Source organism: Colletotrichum lupini, chromosome 10, assembly GCF_023278565.1.
Source record: "Colletotrichum lupini chromosome 10, complete sequence".
Classification (NCBI taxonomy): domain Eukaryota; kingdom Fungi; phylum Ascomycota; class Sordariomycetes; order Glomerellales; family Glomerellaceae; genus Colletotrichum; species Colletotrichum lupini.
In genome coordinates, this window is record NC_064673.1 from 3588846 (window position 1) to 3602443 (window position 13598).

At 29.8% G+C, this 13598-nt stretch overlaps 1 protein-coding gene across 1 annotated transcript; it reads left to right on the plus strand.

Annotated features, from left to right (window-relative positions):
• Positions 1 to 540: 540 nt before the first annotated feature.
• On the plus strand, positions 541 to 924 carry CLUP02_18226 (L-fuculose-phosphate aldolase; the record flags this gene model as incomplete). The annotated part of the gene is made up of 1 exon (XM_049297128.1): positions 541 to 924. One exon carries the CDS (start codon positions 541 to 543, stop codon positions 922 to 924), a length of 384 nt encoding a protein of 127 aa, XP_049138352.1.
• Positions 925 to 13598: the final 12674 nt, after the last annotated feature.

Below are 13598 nucleotides of genomic sequence, written 5' to 3' on the forward strand. Positions count from 1 at the left end.
ATATCGATAAATAAGTATATAAAAAAGGATTATATTTAGACGATTTTTGTAATTGTTATAGTAGTTTGAAAATCGTGGGTAGGGTTTTAATGCGGTGGCTGGGATGGAGAAATAGGGTGGCCAAAAGGGGGGGGTGGCCAAAAGGGGGTGGGTCGACTTACCTCGAGGGTACTGCCGGACACATATCTGTCCGGGATCCCGTCGACCCTGACACATTCTGGATCAACCCGTAATTATCTAGGACTCCGGCCGCGGCGTACATGTCGCTGATTTCTGCACAGTCTAGCCCGACATTTTGCAATGATGAGAGTTAGCGACCTTGTTCAGGTAAATATGAATGGAGAGGTCATAGGTGGAAACAGGGTGAGAGGCCTTATTGATCTATGGAAATGCCTTGCTAATTCAGCACAGGCTTGTATTAATAATGCCGGCTTCACTATTCATTCAGCTCTCCACGCCGCCCGACCAGACGTGAACGCTGCCTGCCATTTCCACAGTATCCACGGGAAGGCCTGGTCTTGTTTCAACCGACCCCTGGAGATGCTGAACCAGGATGCCTGCACCTTTTACAATGACCATGCTGTTTACGATACATTCGGCGGTATCGCTTTTGAAGGTGAAGAAGGCAGGCGAATCGCAGGTGCTCTGGGCGATAAACGGTGCGCGATTCTCAAGAATCACGGGCTTCTGACGACAGGGAGCACTGTCGACGAGGCAGCGTTCCTCTTCACGCTAATGGAGAATACCTGTCGGGCACAGTTGCTCGCCGAGGCTGCCTCGGCTTCTGGGATTCGAAAGCACATATGTCCTCATGAAGAGGCAGAGTACACATACAGACTCACAACGCCAGAATCCATGTGGTTGGAATTCCAACCCGACTACGAATACGAGTTGCAGGAATCGGGTGGGAGCTTGTTGAATTAGGAAATAAAAGGACTCTCAGCGCTTCACATTTCCTCTCGCTCACGTTGCATGCTTTTCGCAGGATAATCTAGCGTACTAGGCATCCGTCAACTTGCCGCTGTTTATTCCTTCGTGATTTTTCGACCAGGCACAAATACTGAAAAGCAGTTCGGGTAGTCAGACACAGCCGATATTAGTGTGGTATGCAAATTATCAAAGATCAGGCCGTGAACAGTCCCTCTGTCACGGAATAGAATGGTATCAGCACTCGCTGGGCATTCTGCCACGTACCTTCTCGCGTGGATCTTACATTCGTTCAGTACGTAGACTGCTCTCTTTTTTGCGCTCGAGATGGGTTCGCAGAAGCCACTTTTAGCCCACAAACGCCCATTGCTGTGTACCATAACTCGTGACACTCTGAGCGTGTTCTCCCTCCAGCCTGTACTGGGAGATGGGTCCCTATATGCCATCCGACTGCAGTAATACACAGTAATTGAAGCTGAGGATATTCTTAGCTTGTTGCCTCGGAATGACCCGTACTGGATACATTGTTGCTGCTAAGGAGATAATGTGCCTTCCCAGAGCCAAGTACTGAGTGCATCATCCAAGATAAGACCGGACCAGAGGCACATCGCTGGAGTCTTGGAACCCCCGCATGCTGTGTGCTGCCCTTCTTTGACATCTCTAGTTGCCTGGAATGCAGCTCTGCGCCACTGGCAGCATTGGTCTATTTCGCCTCCATCCCTTCAATTTCAAGTTCCGATTTGAAGTTCCGATTGTGATAGATGTATAGCTTGAATACTTGCAGCCATCAACCCCGAGGTGATGGACTTTACAACATCTTCTGCCTCGTGCCGACGCTCGTTTGTGTGATCAATGTATTCTTCGGCTCCCCGAGATCATTAAAATTCTTATTCTCCCAATTCATTGAAAAGATCGTTACCTCCGACCAAATGCATAAAACTCCAGACCCCGGCTTTGGGATCGCCATATTAACCAACAAATTAGTACTTGAAGGGTAAACTACAAACTGGCTGCGCACCAGATACGACAGAAACAGCCCCCCGACATGTCCAGCCCAAGGTGATCGGCGGCTCCATCGGCACTGAGCTCTTGCTCACTGAGATGGGGCCGTTGTCTCTCTTCCTGTGATGCCGCATCTGGGTCATTCTCGTTATTTGGCCACGTAATGTATGCGTGGCTAGGATGTATGCCTATCCTCCCACCCGCGGCTCCATTTTCGAGCTTGCGAGCTGTTACCTACGTCTACCTGACTCTGGGCTTTCCTATGGGCTGGGCATTCCCCCTTGCCGCAACGATGCTAGTTTGTGTTGCGTACAGCGCTGTGGCGACCGCCATGTAGTACTGGAATCTCAGGATCAACCCGGCCGCATGGATAGCTGTATGCGTGGTGGTCTGTATCTTTTCAATGTGTTCTTCGTTAGGTGAGGACCTGTTAATTTGCCTCGGCAGAGTACGCTCATCCTCACTTTCCATTACCTTACAGGTAATTAGGCGAATCCGAATTTTGCATTGCGTCAGCCAAGATCATTCTTATTATCTGCCTTGTCCTGCTTACCCTGATCATCATTTGTGGGACAAAAAACTCACATCACGATGACTAAGGCTTCCGCCATCAGGGCAACGGGAGCGTGATGACCCCTTAGTATACAGATGGGGCCACGGGCTGTTTCCTAGGTCTGTACTCATTCTTTACGTGGCCTTTACGATCGCCGGCGCCGGATTGCGCTAGCGTACAGTGAGAGCCAGAACTCGGGCAGGGCAATCCTGCTGGTGGCCAAGCTTATCTTCTACCATTCGTAGGGTTCTACGGCGTACATCATCGGTGTCCTGGCCGTCGGCTTCGTCTGCGGCGCCACGGACCCCCCGAAAATGAGCGCTATCAATTCTGCACGAGGTACCAAAGTTCCCCCAACCCCCTACTGCGACACGCAACCACTTCAGGATTGATAGATCAGTGCCGACCCGCCGCCAGACGGCCGCGCTTGTGCCCAGTCATATGAATTAGATATGGGGTTCATAATTCAATTTTCCTTATCTTTCGCCCTATTTTTGACAAATATTTCATAGATTTAGGTGATTCCCTGTTACGGAAGTTAGTAATAATTTATATATAATGCTATTGGCTAAATTTTTGGGTCGGGGCCCATTTTAATTCCCGAGGTCCGGATCTGAGCGGTCCCTTTTTATTTTCCACCTTCGACATATAATAGGTATTTTTTACGCCTATCTTACTGGGGAGTATTATATCAAATATATAATAGTTATAAATAAACATTTCATTATTAGATTCTCTAAAAACCATATATTTAATTGCTAGCTTAATTGTTATTATTAATTAATTTTCATAGGTATAGGCACTACCAGACGGCCAAGCGCTCAATAAATTACTAACCTATATCAAAGAGGGTATACCTATATACTTCTCTGCCATCGTTAGCCTTTACTCACTACGTTAAATTCCTCGTATAGTTAAACCTAGCTATGAATATCCTATTTTAGTTTATAAACCTCGCTACTACGTATATCGCCGCGTACACTAGTATATACTTATTATCTATATTAGCCAGTACCGTACTAGCACCGCCCAAGGCCTGCCCGACTAAGCTCCCTTATATAGGCTCTATTAGGCCTTACCAGTTAGGCCTCGTTAGTTAAGGGATAGCTTAGGGGGTATAAAGAGGGGGACTAAGTAACAAAAGAGCAACTTAGGTATATATAAAGCGCTAATAATATACCTCGAAAAAAAGGTAAATTTTAGTAATTTATTTTTTAAACCTTAATAATAATTAGCCTCTATAAGCTTTTTCTTTATATTATATATTTATTAATAATTTAAAATCTCTACTTATAAAAGGGACTAAGTTAAAAGCTTAAAATATTAATAAGAACGAGATATAACGAGAGAGCGTAATTAGTACTATAATAATAAGAAAAAAATAACTCTTTTTTATTAAACCCCTTAAAATGACCTCCTCTTTAATAAATAATATAAAAATAAAGCGTAATAGAATAAATAATATAATAATAATATAAAAAGACCGTATCGCTAAGAATATTAACGAATTTTAAATAAAATAGCGAACCTCTTACCCTTATTTACTAATACCTAAACCGAATAATAAGTAATAAGCTAATAAAACTATAAGAATAAGAACGATAATTAAAAAAAAAAATCCTTATTATAATATATAAAAAGCGCTTATATAAAAAACGAGTAAATTTAGAACGCTTATAGAGCTTTTTAAATAGCCCGGCCCCCGTACTAAGGGCTATAATTTTAATTATAATAACTTTAAACATTAGTTTCGATATAAATAAGAACGTAAACCCGCGGATTAAAAATAATTTAATAAATAAAGCTATATTTAAAGTGCTACTTAAGTAATAATAAAATAACGAGTTCGTATTACTTAAGCCCTTATTTACTAACTCTTTCTTAACTTAAGTAAGCGCCGTAAATAGAACGTTTATATTTAAATTACTATCCCTCCCTAACTTATTATATATTAATAAATTAGTACGGGATTTATAAAGCTTCCTTTTTAACTATTACTATTACTTTAACTTATAAGCTTAATAAATAAAAATAAACTATAATAAAATAATATATATAGTTAGCTACCTAAATAGTAATATAAAAACTTTTTAAATATACTATATTTTTAATTACTAAAAAAACCCCGGGTTTATAATAAACTAGGTTATATAAAAAGAACTAAAGACCTTTTTATAAAATAACCTATTTAATCCTACTAACTAAGGAATAGTAGCGAGTATATAACTAAATAATACTTTATAAAGCTAAAAAGAAAAAGTTAACGAGTTTATTAACTATATTAATAAGCTTAAAATAAAACTAGAATATATCCTAATAAAGAAATAAAAAATCTTTACTTTAATAAGTAAGCTACGGCCCGAACTATATTTTATAATAATATTATAAATAGAACTTCCGTAAACTTACTTATAGCTAATATTATTAATAAGACGTATTAAATAATCCTTACTATTAATAAAGAGCTTATAAACGCCCCCTAAGTAATATTTTAACTTAAACTTAAACGAGCTAATAAAAAAATACTAGGGCGCTAATAAGTTAAATATATAAAGAACACGCCGTAACTTATTTAATAAGGATATTACGTATTATAATTATGAAAAAATTAGTTATATTATAAAGGATTACTTATAACCGCGGGAGTAGTATTAGTAATATTATAACTATAATAAAACCGGGTACTTTACTAATAACTACCCGAGCGTTATATATTATAAATATAACTAAAAGGGGTATAAGGCCGCTAGTTATTAATTAAACCTTGCCCTAACTAAGTAGCACAGACTAATAACGAGCTTAAATACTATTTTAATAAAAAAAAATAGTTAGCGATTAATAAGAGCGGTACTTAAATATCCTAATTTATATATACCTAAACTACGTATAAGAAAAACTAAGTACCCTTATTAATTTAGGAATAAAAGGGAATATAGTTAATATTAAGCTACTTAATAGTTTTAATACTAATCTATAAATTTACTTATTGCCGTAGCTAATAAACGTAGAGGGTAAATAGATAAAAATATTAAAAAACTACTACTTATAGCTTCGAATTACTAATAATAACTATATAATAAAAACATAGCTATATTGCTTTATAATAGCTAATATTACGGTACTTATACTTATCCTTAGTTTCTTTTAGCTAGAGGATATCGACTTACTAATTAATTAAAAATAAAAAAAGTAGTAGTATCTAATTTACGAACGATATGTCTACTTAAATGCCCTAAAAAAGGGGCTACTAAATAACTTAGTTTTAATAATACTCGCGTATATTATAATTAACCTAGCTATAAATAATAACGTAATATTAGCGAGTATAATTAAGGATTAAAAACTATATTACTAAGACTTTAATAACTTATTTTTAAAAAAAAAAGCTATTTTATTATTAAATAGAATATTATATAACTATTATATTAAGCTAAACGACTTAGCGCTTATTTTTTAGGGATTTATTTACTTATTATTAAACTATAAGCTTAAGATCTTACGTAATTATTTAATAAAAATAGAGGCTAGGGGCTAAATACGCCCCTTTATAAGCTTAGTAAGAGTACCTATCCTTTTTATACTTAAAAAAGGAGGAGAGCTATAACTTTATATTAATTATAAAGCAATTAATAAAATTATATAAAAAAATAGAACGCCGCTACTACTAATGAGAGAGATATTAAATAAATTATTTAATACTTTTATTTTTATAAAACTAGACCTTAAGAACGCGTATTATTATATACATATAGCTAAGGGTAATAAGTAAAAAATAGCTTTTTATATTAAATACGAATAGTTCGAGTACTTAATTATACCTTTCGGGCTAATTAACGTACTTACGACTTTTTAAGCGTATATTAATAACGTTCTAAGCGGCTTAGTTAATACTATTTATATTATATACTTAAATAATATTTTAATATATAATAACGACTATATAATATATAAAGAGTACGTACGTAGCGTACTATAAAAACTACGGTAATAAAACTTATATTTAAATAGTAGTAAATACGAGTTCTATATATTATATATAGGACTTTTAGAGTATATCGTATTTAATAAAAGTATAAAAATAGAACCCGCGCGTACTAAAACTATAATAAATTAATTATTTTTAAAGAGCGTTAAAAATATATAAACGTTCTTTAAATTTATAGGGTTTTATTATAGATTTATTAATAACTATACTAAGATAATAGTACCTCTAATAGACTTATTAAAAGAAGCAAAACTGGGATAGTTAGAGCTATTAATACCTATTATAAATTCGTTTAAAAGGCTACTAATAATATTTATTAACGTATTAATATTACGATATTTCGACCCTACTCTATTTATATAGTTATAAATAAACGCTTCGGCTCAAGCTATTAACTTAGTAATTACGTAATTATTTAAGGGTAATTAGTACTTAATTACTTATAAATTAAAGAAATTTATAAATATAAAGAGCTATTACGGTATAAGAAATACGGAGCTACTAGCTATTATAAACGTATTAAAAAACTAATAATACTACCTTGCCTATACTAAAATTAGGTCATAGTATTTATAAATTATTTTAATTTATAATTCTTAAAAAAAAAAAAACTAAACGGGAAATAGCTATATTAACTAAACAAACTCGTAACGTTTAATATTAAGATTAAGTTTAAATTAGGTATAAAAAACTTAGTAAATAAACTATTATAAAGACCTAATTATAATAAAAATAATAATAATAATAGAATAGAGGAGCTATTATTAAAAATAAAAAAAGACTTCTATAATATTAAAAATATATAAGAGCCCTTTAAAATTATAATAATTAAATAGACGAGGATAAGCTATAAGAGCGGCTCTTAAATAAAAAGGATAATAAGTATTTTAAAAATAGAATTAATAATAATATAAAAAAATAAGTAAAAGAGGTTAAGAGCTCCGGCTTAAGGGAACTTTAAAAAGTATTTTAAAAAATATAACGGGGCTACGAGCTTAGGGTATTAAAGTTATAATATAATATTTAGAGAGCTACTTAAGCTTATTATTAAAACTATAAATTACGAACTACTTATTTTATAAAACTTTAATATAATAAGAGTACTTAAAATAATAATTAATAAAAAGGGGTTATTAATAATAAGTTAACTACGGGCTACTTAATAAGAAGACGTTTTTATAAAAAATAAGTAATAAATTAAAAAGAACTAATAGCCTCGCTTAATTAAAAAAAGAAATAATAGAGCTAAATATATAACTTAAAAGGGCTATTATATTATAATAGCCGCGCTTACGTATTACTATATAAAGGGCTAAAAAAAGAGGTTATTAAAATATATTATAATATATTTATAATAAGATATTATAATATAAAATAAATAATAATACTATTAAAACGCTACTATTATTAAAATAAAGTAAATAAGAATATAAAAAGTTATATTAATATTTATATAATATATTAATAAACGAAGCCTTATTATTATAAGTTATATAGCTTACTATGCCCCTTATTTATTTTAATTAGGCTATAATAAGAAATATCGCTAAACTTTATTATAAGCTTACTTATATTAACTATACTAATTAAAAAGTGCCCCTATAACGTAGTACTTATTATAATAAACCGATTTATAAAATATAATATCTATATTATTATAAAAATAACTCTTATAGCCTAGGGATTTATAAACCTCCTATTTATAAAAATCTTTACTAAGTTTAAAATACTTAAAAAAATCGTCTCTAATAGGGGGTCGTTATTTATAAATAAGTTTTAAACTTATTTTTATTACTTCTTAATAATAAAGAAGCGTTTTAGTACCGCGTTCTATTTATAAACGGATAGTTAAATAGAATAGTAAAACTAATACTTAAAATAGTACTTTCGCTATTTCTATATTTAAAATTAATTAAATTAAGTATAATATCTCTACCTAACTAAGTTTATATATAATAATACTTAGTACTTAATAATCCGTAAAGCGCTTATTAAGGCCCTACCTAGGTTCCTATTTACGTACCCTATATTAATCTTAATAGGGGCTCGAGATAGTATATAAAATATTTTAATTAAAAAGCGTACGGCCTAACTACGAGCTAACTAAAAAGCTTTATAACCCCTTATATAAAAAGTACGCAAAACGTATAAATGATAAGCTAATAAAGCTAGGATAAATATATTATATAAAGTAAGTAACTAAGTACTATAATTAAAAAAGAATATTAATAAGTAGCGTCCTAGCTAGAAGTTAGTTAATAAATATCTAAGCCTATTTAAAGTTAAATTAATAATTAAAACGGTAGGGGTTACTTACTAATTAAATATATTAATATAATAACGTATATAATAAGCGAGCTACTTAGATAAGCGAGCTACTTACCTAACCGTAACTATCTTATTTTTTACTTTTTACCTTACGTAACGCTATAATATAACTATAATATTATAAACTAAAAAAACTTAGTTAAACTTAGTAATCTAAGCTATTAAAAAAACCCTAAAACTAAGTATTTAAGTAATAACTAAGATCTACTTAGTCCCTCTTAAGACCTTAAGTACCTATTTAAAAAGTATACTCATATAATAAGATATTATACTAAACTCGTAAAAATTAACTATATTTAAAAAAGAGAAGCTAATTAAGTATATTCTTAACTTAGATTCCCGATCGTTTTCTCTCCGTATTAATAATATAAAAAATATAACTAATTAATTACTTACTAACTATAATGCGCCCCCCGTTAAAAAGCGCTAGGCTTTTAACTTTATTAAGCGCTAATTATAGCTCTAAATACGGTTTTTTTATAAGTACGATTATAAAAGGGCCTAATACGAAGACCTAGATATAATAAACGTATAGTTTTACTTCGTAATAAATATAATTATAAAATACGGTATTATAAAGTCCAATATTTATAACTTTAACGAGACTAGCTTTATAATAAACTAGATTATATTTAGAATAGTTATTATAAGTATAAAAAGGCGTTTAAATACGAAAATAATATAGCTTAGTAATCGTAAATAAGTTATAGTTATTTAAGCTATTAACTCGTTAGGCTATAGCGTCCCGCTATATATTATTATTATAAATAAATATTACCTTTTTACTTAATATACGGAATCTAGTTTATTACGTAATTAAGTTATTATAACGTCTAAAAACGGCTAGATAATAAATAAGAAAGGCCTAGATTAGGTAAAATATTTTAAAAAGTATATAAAACTATGTATAAAAAGTCGATATTATCTCCTTATTATTAATAAATACGAAAGTTACTACTCTACGGATTTTAAGTTATATTATAAAAAGAATAATATCGTTACCCTTTATATACTAGCTTATTTATTTTATTTACTATAGCCCTTAAATATTAAATATTTTAGGCCTTTAAAAACGGTATATAGCTAAAAAGTTAAGAGAAAAATATAATAAGGTAATCCTTATATTATAAAAGAGGACTTTTTTTTTACGTTTTATAAAGTATTTATATAAGTAATTATAAAAAAGAATATTTAGGGAGGATTTAGAGGAGCTAGGTTTATATTTTTAAATATAAAGAGTGTACTATCTAAGCTTAATATAAAGTTATATACTCCGACGCCTCTAAGATCCTTTTTAATAATACTACTGGCCTAGACTTTTTAAATACTAAATAACTTAATAAAAGTATTATTATAGTTATAACTTATTAAAACTCGAATTACTCGTTATTAAAATAGCTCCCTAATTTCGATTATCGAAGCTATTAAGTATTTATTAAAGGGGGCGTAAGGATTTATATATTAAATTACCTTATTAAAGTCGGAGTATTAGATCTTTTAAAAAGAGAATAACTTACTTAGCTAATATAAGAGGGCTAAGAAAACACGTTTTAAATAAGGAGGAAGTTTTATAATAATTAATAAAAAAGACCTTTAGTTATAAAAAGAGGTAATAACCTAAATTAAGGAAAGAACGTATTAAAATAATAATCGTTAGCTAAGGACTAAGACGGGTTAATAATAATATAGCGTCTATAAGAATACTAATTATAATACGTAAATATATTAAATTACTAAAGAAATATTTAAAAAAGAGGATACTAAATAGTTTTAATTAAATTACTTTTCCGAGTACTACTTTTTAGTTACGAATATAATATAGTTACGATCGGGTAGGTAGCTCGCTTATCTAGGCAGCTCGCTTATTATATACGTTATAAAATATATAATATATTTTATATATCCTTACTTAAGCCGTATTAATATTACGAAGAAGCCCCTTAGAAGCCCTTATTTATTAAAAATATAAATAGGGAGCTACTTTATAAAATAAAAAATATTATATAATATAGAGAGCTAAAGAAGAAGCGATAATACTTAATTTAATAAAAGGGATATAATAATAATAAAAATACATAAAAATTAACTAAGTATATTAAAAACGTAGCGTTAATTAATATATATAAAAAACGAGTTTTAATTAAGTAGCGCGCCCTAGCTCTTAATAAGCCTAATAACGTAGCGAACTAGCTATTAATAATAATAAAAAGGGGGCTATATAGTTATAACTAAGTAATATAAACGTACTAATTACGAACCGTTTTTTTAATTCTTATAATACGTAAAAGGACTGCCCTTATTTATAAAAAAACTACCCTTATACGCAAAAAGGCCGCCCTAACTATTATTTTAGGGGTTATTATAAAAAGATTAATCTTTTTATTATTAACGAATTTATAAATAATTAGCTATAAATACGGAGCGTAAGCGGGGTAACTATATACTAGCTAAAATATTATTTAAGTAGCGTACCTCGTTATAAATAATATAAAATAGCGCAATTATAATATTATTATAAAATAAAAACGTAGCGTAAAAAGAGCTTATAACTACTTTATTATTATTATTATTGATAATAGGGGTTAAATAAGCCTCCTTACTAGCGCGCTTAAATACCCTTTATATATTACTAATAGTAATTTAGTAAGTTTATTAAAGCTATAAAATAATATTAATAACCTAAGTAATAATAATAATAGAGCGATAATAAAATAATAAACCTCTAAATCGTAAATATTATCGTTTGAAATAAGAGCAGTACTCTATAAAGTTTAAACTATAAATTCCGTAAACTTAGGGACCTAAAATATTATTAATATAATATATAAAAAAATAAAAAAATAATAACTACGCTAAGTACTTATTATATTTTTATAAAAATAGTTTTATATAATATATTTAATATAACGCACGCTAGATTTTAAAAAAGTATTAAATAAAAGAGCGAACTAGGGGCTATAAATTACTAACCTAGTTAATTATAATACTTAGTTTTTAAATTAAGCGCTTTATATATAATATAAGCGGGGTAAGGGAGTAGGCGTACTTAGCTAACCCTAATTTTCTTAATATTCGCTTTTTTCTTTTTTTTAATAAAAGTTTATAATAATTAATATAAATAGCGTATAAATAGTAATATATATACGAAATTAGGGCGAGTAAAAGGGATATTAAGCTTTTTAAATAGACCGCTATTACTACTATTACTAAGCGCACTTATAATACTAACGACCGTTTTACTATTAATAATAATAACTCCGTAATTAAGAACTATATTTATACTAAAACGAGTTAATAATAAATATAAAATAACTTTATAAAAAATTTACTTAGGTATAAGAAGTATATAAAAATAGGGATTTAAAAAATATTTATTAGCTATAATATTTACGTAATAAGGGAGTAGCGTAGACGCTAATAAAAATAAAAAACTATATATAAAAAGATAACTATAAAAAAAGAAAAGGAATTTAGAATTATAATAACTTAGAAAGGGGTTAATATTAATAAATAAAAATAGGGTAATAACTACTTAAGTATTAATAATTATAAGGACAGCTTATAAATAAGAGTAACTTAAGTATAAAATTATAGGGCTATTATTTAAAATAAAAAGTCTATACTTAGGCTAATAAGCGCTACTTATACCCGCCCTTATACTATATATCTAAGGACTTTTTAAATAAAGGATTAATATAATATATATAAACTATAAATAAGCTTTAAAACGAAGCCTAGAGGAAGGAGTATTTTATTAAGCCTCGCTAATTAGGCCTTATTAATTAAAAAATAGCTTAGGGAGTATAAAAAAGGGGATTAAATAATAAAAAAGTAGCTTAGGTATATATAAAGTATTAGTAATATACCTTAAGGGAAGGGTAGATTTTAATAATTTTATTAAATTAGAAGTCTAATTCGACCGCGGTATATAGCCGACTGCGCAGGGGCTAATTAGGGGCCCTATTTACGATTATCATAGCTAGCCTAACTTATAGTTAGAACCTCCTTTTTATACTTACTACGCAAATATTTATATAATTTAATTAATTTCTTCGTTAATTATGGTTCGAACTAACTACCCTATAATAGGGATACTAATACTAATTAGTAATTAAATTTTATTATTATAAATCGGTAAGGTATCTCGCTATATAGAAGAGATAACCTCTTAATACTATATAGGATGGGAGATTTATACTAATTAACTTTATATAAATAAACGAAAAAGGAGGTAATTCTCGAATACCGCATAGAATTAAGTAATCGTAGCCCTTTATTACTTACGAAAGGTCGACGTCTACTATATTAAACTACGTTAATTAATAGAACTACTTAAGTAACTAGCTTTTTATTATTACCCTAAGTAGCTTTTTTATTAAATAACTTTTCTATAGCCGGCCCGCGATTAGAAATTAACTAGTTAAATTAATAAAAGGAAATACTTATATAACGACTACCTACTTAATTAATTAGCGTAACGAATAAGCTTAATAATATAGTATAAAAGAGCACCGCGCGATTAAAAAAGGAGATTTCTAAACGTAAATATTCTTATTTAGTAATAAAAATAACCTTATAGGAGTTATTAAACTAAGAGATTTATAGTATATAGAAAAGTTTATTATTATAAGGATTTTATAAGTACGACCTTAAGCCCGTAATCTAAATAACCTCTTTATAGCTCCCTTAACTACCCCCCGGGTATTACTTAGGAATATAGTATAAAAAACGATTTAATAAAAAAAAAGGGGATTTAGAGGTCCTAATAATATTAAGTTAAAAGTATTATAGATCTTAGAGATT